The sequence below is a fragment of the Euprymna scolopes genome, chromosome 2 (assembly GCF_053919585.1).
Source record: "Euprymna scolopes isolate OS-2025 chromosome 2, ASM5391958v1, whole genome shotgun sequence".
Classification (NCBI taxonomy): Eukaryota; Metazoa; Mollusca; class Cephalopoda; order Sepiida; family Sepiolidae; genus Euprymna; species Euprymna scolopes.
In genome coordinates, this window is record NC_136483.1 from 163898746 (window position 1) to 163913034 (window position 14289).

Consider the following 14289-nt stretch of genomic DNA (forward strand, 5'->3'; position numbering starts at 1 on the left):
TCTACTATTTTTTATAGAATTTAAAATTTTCAAAACACCATTCACCGCCATTTTTGTTTTGATGGATAACACATTTAAATATTTTTTTAAAAAGGTTTTTGAACCAATTTTTTTTTTTTTTTTTTTTTGTCTAAATAAGATTTAGGATGATTTGCTACAAAAATATGCAAAAATATAATTTTGAACAATTCCATCTTGTATCTCAGTCTATAGATTTTGCGTGGCGAAATTTTAAAAAATCCAAAATTTAATGATAATATCAAACTACGATAGTCTTTACATGAATAAATGAAGTCATTTAGTCCTGTAAATTTCTATGTATTTTAACGTTTGTTTTGACGATTAAGTGAAGAATCAATTTTATAAGGATTTAATTCTTTTTTCATAAGCGATACATATTTGTTGCCTACATAAACCCCGAAGTTAAGCAATGATGAAGCTAGGTAGTACCAGATGGGTGACCATTTTGGGAATGCTAGGCACCATATGTGTTGCACTTGGTCATCTTGACCCTGTCTTGCCATCAGGATCAAGAGAGTGTGATAGAAAGTTCCCCACACTTTAAACTAAGTCAAGCACAAGTCACAGCAAAAAGGAAAAGGGGGAGATAACTGTTTGTAAATATGAACAACTGTTTGTAGGCCTTATGGTCTTCCATAGATGAGGAAATATCACGTAACGACAAATTGCAGAAAGAAATTATTGTATTTTTAGCAAAATGTGCAGTTATTTATTGATTTTTTTTTTCTGTTTTGGTATGGATTTTTTAAAGCATTTCTGATTTAATGGTACATTAGCAATATTAGGCTCACTAAAAGAAAATTATTAATTTATTTAAAAGTAGTGTTTTTTGTAAAAAATAATGAAAAATATCTTTTTTTTGCTAATCTGAAAGAATAATTATTAACATATTCAACGAATTTCACACTTCAAAAAAATTGATGAAAAATTAAACACATTTAAAATTTGGATTTTCAACCTTAAAATCTGATATGTGCACAGTTTTTGTTTTTTTTATCCACAATCCTTTTTGTTCAGTTTTGGCTGATTATTTTAAGCATATTTATAATGACATATAAAGAAGGGGGGTTTGTAGGCAATATATATATATAAATATCGATTATGAAAAAAAAAAGTACACCATTATAAAGTTCATTCTTCACTTAATAATCGGTGAAATTTTTGTATTGATTTGATAATTACTTGATTTTTGGTAGATTTTTAAAGAGAACCCCCGTCAAAAAATACTTACTACCTCCTTCCATTTTGGACGGGCTTAGTCTTAAGTATACAGAACACTGCTTTATTTATTTTAACACACACACACATATAGAATAGGCTCTGTAATAATAAGTATGAAATCGGCATAAATTAAAATTATATTTAAGCAAATTTTATGACTGGGCCAGGCCTCTACATTGCGAGTGAAACAGTCGCATTTGCAAGTGATTTTTCAAAATGGCGACTAAAAATAATAAATGCTTATCTTTTGGTGATTGCATTTCTTTCACTAACAATCTTCCAAAGCTTAGTACTGAATGAAAAATATCTTTTCAACTGTTTTTTTTTTTAATAAAACGAACAAAATCAAATTATTTAAACAATAAAAGTTTAATAGAACAATATACTCTTTTCTTTTCTTTTTACGAAGACTATTTAAAAAAATATCTGAATAAATTAGAATGTTTATACCTTCAAGTATCAACATAAAAGTTGTTGTATATTTAGAATTACACTTGTAAAAAAAAAAAAAAAAAAAAAAAAAAAATACAGAAAATTTTTTATGATGTACATATTCGTCATGAAACGAAAATGTCATATTCTAAAAATCATATGGGCTAGCAACTTTTCTAGTTGGCTAGTAAACGAAAATATTTAGTTGTCAAAGGCCAGCGAAAGATAATTTTGGGCATATAATAATCATATAATAATAATAATAATGTCAGGAGTGTGCGTTCCGTTATAGAAGCGTTGATTAAATTTGAATAAAATAAAATATTCATCAAGTGTGCTTGAAAGCCAAACCACAATGCAATATTACGAAAATAAACAAATATTTTACTGGTTTGAAATTTATAATTTAAATATATTTCGGAGTCAAACTCCATCCTCAGTATTTTGTTTGTTTCTCTTTTTTTCTTCTTCTTTCTTGCCATGTTGTAACAGAACTCACACCCCTAACATCAATCTCGCGTAGCCAATGCGCCGTTCCCGACATTTACACACACCCCTACATACACATACACACATATATACATAGTGCATACGCATATACATTAGTATATCCATATGCACATAGACATGTTTTTACAGCAAACAAAACCTTCCCAGTAAAATAAAAAACAAATATAGCCCACTTACTGGATGAGAAAGGAAACTAAACACCCATACAAAGATGGCGTATACATATTTCCAACTTGATTAGCGATTAAAAGTGAAGGTTTCGTTTTCTGGATGAAAAATGGCTGACTTGATTTCATGAATGCCGTTTCTACCTGCTTGTTGAAATAGGAATCTTCCAATTTCACTTCCCTGGAAAAAGAAAAATTGAAAATGTTAAAATGGTTCTTCTTTGTTATAATAATGAAATTCAAGTGAAACCAACAGTATCTACTTTATTGTCATGTCACAGTAATGAATATATCCAAAAATTATGAAAAACGATAAGGTTGAAAATTATTATTAATGAAAACAATTTCCGAAGACAATTAGCAAAAAGTAAGTTTTGCTAAATTGACTGAAAATTTTCAGTTTTTCAGAAAATATTTGTTACAATTAGAACTCTCCAGTTTCTGCTTTTTTTTGCAAAACTCAATTTTCATTAATTGTATTTGAAAATTATTTTCATTAATAATTAATTTTCTACCTTATCATTTTTTTGAATTTTGGGATATGTTCATTACTGTGACATGCCAATCAAGTAGATATTAGTTTTAAAATTCAATATTTTGATTTTCGAATTTTGTTATTATAATGAAGAAAGTTAAAATTTGAACAAGATTTTAAAAAAAAGCATATTTGTGATTTACAACATTTTTTATATATATTTTTTTATTTATGTACAAAAATACACCCTTTGCCAAAAACGACAGAAAAAATATTATGCTTTGCTAGTGTTCATATTAATATTCATATAAGATAATGTCTTAAAAAAAAAAAAAAAAAAAAGAAAACATCCCAAACTGAGAAGTTTTTAAAAATACAAAAAATAAAGAAAAAAGTTTCAAGGAATATGGGGGAAAAAATGAGAGAAAAAAAAAAAAAGAGGAAAAAAAGAAGGAACAAGCCAAGCATGCGGGGTCCCCCTCTATGAGTGAAAAATTTACTTATGGCTAATGTTTGTGCAAATTTAAAAAAAAAATCCAAGATGTGGTTATTGAGAAAAGTGTGAACAAATGAATGAACGATTTGGGGGCAATTTTACCACTATGATGGCCCCCTGGGGGGGGGGGGGAGTTGCAACCAAAATTATCCCAGAAAATCCGTACTGGCTGGTAAAAATTTACTTACACCATGACTAATGTTTGTGCAAAATTTAAAAAAAAAAAAAAAAAATCCAAGCTGTGGTTATTTAGAAAAGTGTGAACAAACATGGATGAACGAAAGTGAATTACTAGGCCCAATCCCTTCTTTATTAGGGGAGGGGGAGATCAAAAGAAAAGAGGGAGCCAAATGTAGCAATTCATACAAGTTGTGAGCGAGTGCTAGGTTATTGAGTGCATATACTCAAGCAGGGAAAAAGTTTTTTTGTTTTTTAGGGAAAGGAGGAAGCTTTATCATTAGGTTAGACTTGACTTATTATTTTAATTTATTTCATTTTGTTTTTATTTTTTCTGCAGTTGACACACTTGAAAAAAACAAAAATACTTTTTTCTTAAGTTTGTATACGAAATAAAATGAACTAAAATTAAATTTGATAATAATAGAAATAATAATAATTATAGAGATAATAATAATTATTAAGTAATTAGAATAATGATCATAATAATAGCCATAATAATTATAAAAAAGAGAATAAAGATAATCATAATAACAAAAATTATAATATTAATAATATTGAGAATAATACACTAGCTAAGGTTGCCCGGTCATAAGATATGCTTAAATATGATACTTTAATTCATGTAGATTTCGTATTTTTTATTATAGAGCCACTTCTCTATTGATTATTATATTGTACCCACTATATAATAATGCTACTCACCCCAATGTGACCCAGTTGTAAAATACATTTTTATTTTTTTTTTTTTACTCACGTTCACCCCTTAACATGAATGTAAGGGGGCTACTATTTGGAACCATGCATAGGAAAGATTAACAAGATATTTGTTTACATTACATTTAAACTTCTGCATATCAGTACAGTCAGGAAAGCAGGAACAGAATTCCAAAGTCTAGCTGTTCAAAGGAAGAAATTATTTCTGGCATTTAGGGACATCCACAGTGAAGAGGTGAGATTTTGTTGCTAAGCGGTTTTACCGGGGATGTGTACGTTGATAGGGCACAAGTGCAATGAGTTCATCAGAGCAGATTCCACTAAAATATTTGTAAAACAGGCACAGCGATGCAACATTGCAGTGATGGGACAGAGATTGGAGCTTAGTAGACAAAGTGGGATGTATTAGATTGGAAACTCTTTTTTGGACCCTATCCAAAAGGGAAAGACTAGTGGTAGATGCACGAGTCAAAAGGTGGCAACAATACTCAATGCATAGGCGAATGGTGGCCTTACACAAGATACTCTCAGGTGTGAGTAGTCTTCTAGCTCGATAGAGGGAAGCCACTTCCTTTCAGCAGCCTTCGCAATGTCCTCAGTATATTTGTTTCAGTTCCTATTGCTCGTGAATGTTAAGCCGAGGAGTTTGAAGGAAGAATTCTCAGGTAGGGTGTTATTTGTCATGGTATCGGTGGTTGGAGAGGTTTCTTGTAATTGTTAAAGGAGAGTAGCTTAGTCTTACTAGTATAAAATGTTACCTTCCATTTGCGGCTCCATTCCACTATGGTCTGGAGGTCATTTTCTAATGATTCTGCCATTGTCTTAGATTTATCTACATCCGTTCTTCCCTTATATTTTAATTCATGCAGATTTAGTATTTATCATCATAGAACTATTACACTAATGATTATTGTATTGCACTATATATACGAGGTGAAACAAAACAAAAAAACAATAATTCAACACACACCACACACACACATATATATATATATATATATATATATATATATATATATGTATATGTATATATATGTCGAGCATGAAGGCAATTACAAGATCTTTAGACTTTTGCTTATTTTCATGTACAAAATATCGTTTGTCAACTATCTCAGACTAAAATCAGGTCAAAGCACAAATGCCTTTCAATATATTCAAAATTCCATAGATGTTATTAATACAAAAGTTAAAAAAAAAATAATATGACTTGGGTACCATCAGCTAGAATTGAAACCAAAACATAGTTCCCCAGCCTTATTCATTACTGTTTGGCCTAAATTTATACACATATAAAACTGCAGAAAATAACACTGTAACATATAAGTGTATACTTGCACATAAGTACAAGAGCACTTTGATATATATACTAGCAGATGTAACTGGCATTGCTTAGTATTAAATGTAACGTTAAATTCCTTTAAAAAAAAATTAAGTAAAAGAAAAAAAAACATGGAAAGAAACAGACATGTGCACGCGAGTATTATGCTTTTTGTCTACACAGTTAACTTCTTTTAAGTAGAAAAAAAAAAGAAATACTCGAGCTAAGACCAAAACCTAAAGACAAAGAGTCAAGTACGATAACGTTTAAGTCAACTTGCCACGAGCTTTGAAAAGTGTTTTCAAACCTACTTATTCTTAACATAAGGAAGCTGTCATGTGAATGATTCGTGCATGCGCAGCCAAGAAACAGTTGACAAAGTTGTTAAAAATCTAATGACCCCCCCCCCCCCAAGTACTAAATTTTTTTAATTTTGACCCCTTAGCAGTCTTTTTTTTTTCTCGGATGAAAACCAATTAAAATTTTTTTCCACGTGTCTAAATATGCTATATACCAAATTTCAAGTCTGCAGATCAAAAATCTGTTGAGTATATAGGTTAAGAAGTGTCCTCACACACACACTGTCACTTTTATAGATATATAGATAGATATAGATTATTATACTAATAATAAAAAGTTAAAATGATAAAAATATGGTAATGTCAATAATAATAATAATAATAACTAAGAGTTTCATCTATAATAAAACTAATAATATATGGTATTAGTAACATTAATTACTACCAATAACAAAACCAAGATCAATAATGATAGGATAAATAGTACTAATACTACTAATGATAATACTAATACAATAATAACTAACTGTAATAATAGTGAAAATACTACGGTTATCATTAATAATAATAATAGTAGCAATTCTAATACCAATGATGGTAATGGTAAGAGAGGCGTTACAAAAGTAATGCCTCCTATTTTTTCATTTCGTCCGAATCGATCAGAGGGAATTGTAAATTGCATTGTCCCTATTTACAATGCCTCCCCATGGGACAGAGTTAGACACCAGGGTCGTTTTTTAATGTGGAGAAAAGGAACAAAAATAAAAATTGTCTCAGTTGTGAACAAGAAATTGAAGTGTAGATCTGAAGAACAGATTGGATTTATTTGCTCCCCCACCGAGCAAATTAGGCACAAGGCCAATTTTTAATGTGAGGAGTGAAGGGAGGGGGAAGGGAAAAAGGGGACCAGCTCCCGAGAGGTGGGAAATGCGAGCTGGTTAAAGGTCAGGCATGTGGGGTTGCCCCCACATCTGGTCTTTGCTAGTCATAGCTTGCAGTATCTGCCGGAACAGATGGTATTTATTTGCTCCCCCACCGAGCAAATTAGGCACAAGGCCGATTTTTAATGTGAGGAGTGAAGGGGAAATGGGGACCAGCTCCCCGGGGAGTAGGGGAGCTGGATAGTGACAATTGGTATGAAGGGTTGCCCCTACATTGACCAAGGTCTTATATGTGGAGTTTCCCCCACATATGGTCTTTGCTAGCAGTATCTGCCGGAACAGATACTACACTTTGATCTTGGCCCGAAGGCCTGAACTTATGTATTCATGACCTGAAAAGTAGCATCTCCCTCTTGAAGATATTGACGGTCTGAGACTAAGAAAGCAAAACCTGTCATGGGCATGTGGCATTGAATTTCCTGGTGCAATAAGAATCATCATCAACCATTACCTCCTGAACAAGCCTAGCGAGTGAACCACAAAGAATACTGCATAGTTTTCCTCTCGCTTTCCACCGTTTTTCTCCAAGTTTCTCTCGGCTTTCCTCTCTATCTTTTGCCATCTGGGGTCCAGTGCAATGCTATTCTTGTGATTGATAGTGGGTCTTTCCAGAGAACATGCCCAATCCACCTCCATCGCCGTTTTCTGATGATTCAGCCAATATCTTCTTCATGGCATTTCCACAGTAGGTCTTCATTGAAAAACTTCTCAGGCCAGAATATCCTCAGTATTTGTCGAAGATAGAGAATTAAGAATGGTGGTGACAAAAGCGTTGAAATGCCACAAAACAAGCATTTACCTGAATTCTTCTAATCCTTTGTACAAGTCTTGAAAATCTGGATTTGGATCTTGAAGAAAATCATTCAGCATCAACCGTGCCAGGGATTTCTGGACCAATTTGCAGTAGGGAGAATGAAAGATGAAGCCATCAGCACTGGACAAAGTAAAAAGTTCTGGGGGAAGAAAAAAAACAAAAAAAAACAGAAAAAATGTTTTTACAATAACTTTTTTTTTATTTGAAATTAAATAAGAAATTGTGAAAATCATTATTTTAGAAATCCAAGAAAAAAAAAAAAGCAGAAAGTGTTTTTGTTTTTAATTTGAGTATCATTCATTCTATAGAGAAAAGTTCTACACAGAAACTATGAAGCCATTCCAGACCCCAAAGTGCTGCACAAATCCTACCAGAGACCCAAGTACCACATACGAACCAACTAGTCGACGCGGGGGCCACTTTGTACATTATAACAGATGCAAAGAAATTTAAGAATTTCGACCCAACATTCTGTTCTGAGAACCACTACATGGCCACTCAGATTCCCAAGAGCTGCTTCAGGCTTCCTAGAGCTGTCCCAAACCATCAGAGATCCAAGAAATCCTTCAGGCTCTAAAATAAACAAGCTGATTATCTGTTCAAAACCAATAACAGAACCAAGAACTAATCCATACTGATCCCCTTTCAGTACTATAAAACTCATTTTAAACCTACAAGTGACTCAAGTGCAAAATCCAGAGTCACTCTCGACCCCCAAAATACACAAGAACTACTCCAGACCCTCAAAATACTCAAACTATCCCAGAGCATCTACAAACCAAAACCAGACTAGGGAACTATTCCAAACCCTCAACCCCCATTTTTCTTTTTTTCTGTTTTAATTATGTAGAGAATAGGTCACAGAATAGGTCACAAGCAATATACAACCATAGATCTTTATCTGTTTATATGTCCCTGTTTAGGCATAAGATCGGCTTTTATTGTGGAGGAAATGAAATTCCTCAGAAATGGACACTTTGGATTGGAAGAAAAATAAAAATTGCCTCTGTCTAGCAGAATTTCTCTTTCACTGAGCAAAGACAGGAAAAATGAAATGTAGTGTTAGAACAGTCACTTCAAACTTACAAGATATTCAAGTGAAATTTCAGATTCTAAATAAAATCAACAGCTACCCCAGACTCTCAAGCGACAACTGATGCCCCAAGACTGACTTCCAACTCCAGCATCTCAAGCCTTTTTTTGTCCATCTTTACTCGTCGTATAGTGTTCTCCACCAATTAACAAACAATCTCATTATTCTCAAATGGCTTTTGGCCTTGTTAAGCATCAACACATTAGTAAACAAGTGGACAAGCAAGTGAACAAATACAAAATTTACTTTACTCCCGATCTAAGATGGACCATGTACATGCAAGAACAAAACGTTTGTATTATTTAGATTTTTTTTATCTTGACCTAAAGAAGTTATCGTCATTCAAGATGGCCCTACCTAAGGCCAGGAACCACCCAAGAAACCTGGTTCAATGTTTCTCATTCAAGAGGAAATGGGGAATTATTTTTTGTTCCGTTTCTGAATTTTTGAGATGAGTATCTATATACTAATACCATATTACCTTTTACATACATAAGTGTCATGGTTTCCAGATTATAAATAATTTGATTAGGAGATTCTATTTATTTCAAAGTAAAATAGAAGGTGATAACATACTACAAACATTAAATTATATGCTAATTTAATGTTGGTGCTATGTTATCACGTCCTACTCTCCTTTTGAATAAATATGGTCTCCTCATCACCGAAGACACAATGTAAGAAAAAAAAAAAAAAAAAAAAAAATTAAATAAAAAAGATTATGATGTCACTTATGGGCTTTACATGAAACTAAAATATACCCTGTTGGTCTTCTGACTAGAATCCAAGTGTAGTATCTGTTCTGTCTAAAGATGGTTTAATGATATCATGGGGTTTCTGTTTGCACCAGGCATCCATACAATGGAAATCTATCACAGACTCCTATAACGATATTGGAGATAAACCGTAATAACCAAATATATTCTGACACTACATTAACCAGATTACTTAAATAAATACTTTTACAGTTTTAACAAAGGGCTACAATAATATTGTGGGGTCTCCATTCACGCTGAACGTCCACAGAATGCCCAGCAGCAATATATTACGTATGAAAGATGCCGCTGTGGAATATTTACAGGCCCCACAAGTTGGTTATTCATCTTATTTGGATTTTTCGGACTACTGTTCTCATCATAAATGTTATTTTCACAATGTTTCAGTCATTGTAACCTCCGACATTCTTCAAGTTTATCTTGTTGAACTCAGGAGTCTTTCTGTCTAACTTGGGAATCTTCACAGAATTTCAAACAGAACCGTTTATTTAATCCATGAGAGTAGCATGCTCCCATTCTGTCAGTCATGATTGGATAAAAGTCCTAAGTAATTTGCAATTTTATTTTGAGTATCACCCACACAGAGTTTGACAAAAATATTCCCAAGTTGAACAAGATACACCTGAAGAAGGTCGGAGGTTGCATCAACCGAAATATTGCAAAAATAACACTCAAGATAAGAACAGTAGTCCAAAGAATGCAAATAATAAATCCTCCTCTCAAAAGTTCAGAAACAAAAATAATTCACCATTTCCCATTGAATGAGAAACATTGGCTCAGATTATTGAATTTGTGGCGTGATCTCTAGGTTTAGATGGGGTCATCTTGACCAACGATAACTTCTGTTCTGTTAGTTAAAGTAACAAATGCCCACATCTCAATCTTCTTTGTAGGAGGGATCTAAGTTTAAAATGTAGATATAATTTCCTTTTCAATTCGGAAAATTTCTAAAAGGTTTTCCCTCTATATATTTTATCCAAGATTTTGATAAACTCATTGTGAGATTTTCATCTATATTTTTCAGTTGCGTCCAAAGCAAAGTACCATAAACATTAATTATTTAAGAAGCCGATGACAGATAATGACACTGCACAGGCAACACTAACGAAATTGAAAAACTTTGTCCAGAACATTTTAAATCTTTTAATATCACATATGAACTCCCTGAAACATTTAACGAGGAAAGGTTTACAGTAATGTACCAATAAAAAAATAAATTATACTTTGAGAATCAATGTCAAATCTGGGAGTGGGATTTATAACCAATTCTCTGGCCTTAATTTTATGTTGTAAATGAACAACTTTTAATATATACATTTATGTTTGTTTCATTTTTATTTTCAAGAAAAATTTTTAAAAATAAATGTTTTGGAATCAGAAATTAAACTAAAATTTTTTCAATTCAAATACTCCCCAAAATTCCGATATTTCAATTCCCAATTCTGATTGCTCGTGCAAACACTAATATTGGGACCCTATGCAAGTAAATAGAGATTATATTAACTGGTATGAATTTTGGTGCGGGTTACATTAAGTACATATTACGATAACCTGGTTAGAAATGGAAGTAGACCCACCTCCTGTTGGTATGATTAAAGAAGTTGGGGGGTGGAGGGTCAAGGCCAGTTTCCTAAGCAAAACATGCTAGAAATGCAGGTGTCAGAATATAGGAAGTGATGACATCATGCCTGCAGCGAAAGAAACAAAAGGATTTTTAAAAGTCAGTCAGAGTCAGGAAACGAGACAGAAAAAATGTGCCTGACAATGTAGAAATCTAAGTTAATGCTGCCTCAAGACTCTGCCTGTGTGTCACCATCATTAGAACTAAGTTAAGAAAATTAAGTAAGAAATAATTTACATGGTCCCCCCCCCAAAAGCAAACTCTTTAAATAAAACCTTTAAAATCTTTACAAGTCTCCATTGTGTTTCCATGCATGAGTAGATTCGTCTTAAGTTCAACAGAAAATCAATAACCATGAGAGGATCACGGCCCATGCATGGAAAAGCAAAGATGAAAAGAATGGAAGACCAGCAACCGTGCATGTATGTAAAAAAACTTTGCTTTTATTTTGATTGCTCACAGGTGGCGAGAATAGACATATGTAAAACTGCACATTTATGTAAGCAATGATGTGACATGCAATATGGTTTCTGTTTGGCGAGATCTACAACATGGTTGCCTTCAAATCCAATGTAAACAAGTTCTTGTTGAGCCGTCCCCATAAATAATCAAATTCTACCCAATTTATACCATTAATAATTACTACACTACCAGCTTACATTCATTAACCATTATCCTCGAGTGGCCTTTGGGCCTTGAAAGGTGGTGTCTCAAGTAAAAAAAAAAAAAAACTGATTGTGTAAACGTATGTAAAATGACTTTTTTTTTTTTTTTTTTTTAAAATGGCCCACCGGTGAAAACGTACATATGCAAAACTGCACATTTATGTAGATGATGTACAAATTGATTGTGTAAACATTTAACATGTTTTAACATGATATCGAGACTAACCATCAACTCCAAATCTTTGTTTTTCTCTCAAGAAATGAATAGAAATAAAAAAAGAAAAGGAAAGAAAAAGAAAAGGAAAAGGAAGAAAAAGAAAAGGAAAAGAAAGAAAAAAAAAAAGGTTGCTCACCTTCAAATTCTTCCTGTTGAGCCTTTTTCGTAAATGCTTGGTAACATTGATCCAAAGCACGTAAATAACACTGAACAGATAACTTGCCGTCAACAACTGGATACTCTGACAACATGTCAGGTTTGTAGAAATCATAAACGTGCTGCATGTATGTAGAACGGACACCTGGAAGAAATAAATATGTAAAAAATAAAATAAACTCACTTATGATATAAACGGCACTTTCTCCATTTGTAATCTATTTTGAATTTTATCAAGGGAGATAATTACATGAAAACTTCCAGCATCAAATGGTGCTGATGTTGTGGGGAACAGATACTACACTTTGAAATATTTATTTGCACAAAATATAAAAAATTTACATATTAAAATTTGAACAAATTAAGCATAAGGCCTTTCAAAAGTGTGAGAAAATGGGTGTCCTTGGTCAACCTTTATCACCATGCTACATGCATAGGAAATGTCTATCCAGCTTTTAACTAGAATCACCACAATACCACATTTACTCCAAGGTCGATCCTACTTAGAATTTCCCAAATCGTTCAAAAATTTTATTGAAAATAAATATGTCTATGTACAATACAGATACTACACTTTGATTTTTTTATTTGGCAAACAAAAAGTTTACAGAACAAAATTAGGCACAAGGCCACAGAGGCATGGGGAGGGGCTTCTCTAAATGGCAACAGAGACATGGGGGGGGGTTCTCTCCTAACTCCCACAATGATTCGGGATGGGGTCTCTTTGGACTGCTACAGTGACGTGCTCTTCCAATATACTGATAGAAACTTGGTTGTTTCTTTGAATGGCCATAGAGACCAGAGTGCTCGTCTAACCAGCTACACAAGCCTGAGTGTTTTTCTGAATGCTCATAGAGACCCGAGTCCATTAATCATAAATCTATTGTATAAACAAGTGAATCATGCATGGTCGCCCATGAGTGCACAGTGAATGAGGCATAAAAAATGATTAAGTTCAGCATTTGACCCCCCCCCTCCATTTAGCCCCAAAAGTCCCCAGGGGACGTCAAATCTTGATGAAAATGAACAAACGGTGCAGTTTTAAGTCTCAACATATGTAAATTTGAGTTCTGCACCATGCAAAAAAAGAAATGACTAAGTCCATCATTTGCATCCCCCCCCTTCATTTAGCTCCAAAAGTCCCCAAGGTCTTAACATATTTAAATTTGAGTTTAGCACGATGCAAAACTGCTAAATAGACATACACAGAAAATTTTGGACAAATATGATAAAATAGTCCCAAAAATGGAGTGTTTTTTATTAGCCCTAAAAGAGCACCTGGGGCACACCCAAGAGTTATCGTGAAGTATAGACAAACAAAATTATTTAGAAATCAGTTAGTTATAACTTTTCGGAAAGTTTATAAAAATCCCAGGCATCAATTTTTTTTTTAAATAAGCGTGTCAATTTTAAATAAAAGTGTCAATTTTAGCCATTTTAACCCAAAACGCACCCCTGGGGGGGGGGGGGGGGGGGCGAGTTTTCCCAGAAAATCCGTTCTGTTATTTTTTTTTACTCATATCATGTCTAATGTTTGTGCAAAATTTCCAAAAATTCCAAGGCGTAGTCATTGAGAAAAGTGCGGACAGACGAACGGGTGAACGGACAAGGATGAATTTACAGGTCCTCCCTCCTTTTGTTGAAGGATCAACAAAACACTTATTCATTTGTATCGTTTTGTTTGTATTGAAAGACAATCCCTCTTCCTCAATTTACATTAGTTTTATTTTGCGAATTTTGTAAATTTCCGGCCATTGATTTAAAAATATTTGCTGTTTTGTGCCCGGATTTTATTTCAATGTGTTCAAAACCACAACAATGAAGTTAGTTGTCTAAGGTTTCTTTCATTTATTTTTTAAAAATTTTTTTTATTATTATCTTGTTGCTCAACAAGTGCTTATTTCCCTTGGACACTGATTTAGTTGTGATAATCAAGGGCACCGTTTCCGAATTATGAAAATTTAAAAAAATAAGAAAAATATTTTTATGCATTTATTTGATTGTTTTCCTGTTTTTAGTGCATTTATATCTAAGGTCAAAGGTCAGCATGTAACATTTGGGTTAAGCTTCCTTTGTCTGGAATTTTTTTTTTTTTTTTTTTTTTAATTTTTATTTTGCTCATCCTTTCTTTTTGCATTTTCCCCTCTCCTCCTTCTACCCATTAATTTTTTTT

General features: G+C 33.0%; 1 protein-coding gene across 5 annotated transcripts in view; it reads right to left on the bottom strand.

The window, feature by feature from the left end:
• Positions 1 to 14289, bottom strand: part of LOC145298432 (hydroxymethylglutaryl-CoA synthase 1-like) — a 413120-nt gene that overhangs the window by 25588 nt on the left and 373243 nt on the right. For all 5 annotated transcript variants that reach the window (XM_080144321.1, XM_080144319.1, XM_080144320.1 and 2 more), the window contains exons 4-6: positions 12097 to 12261; positions 7574 to 7727; positions 2362 to 2532 (exon numbers count right to left, since the gene is read on the bottom strand). In XM_080144321.1, the coding sequence (XP_080000447.1) occupies positions 2362 to 2532; positions 7574 to 7727; positions 12097 to 12261 (490 nt within the window). The remainder of the gene's footprint in view (positions 1 to 2361; positions 2533 to 7573; positions 7728 to 12096; positions 12262 to 14289) is intronic.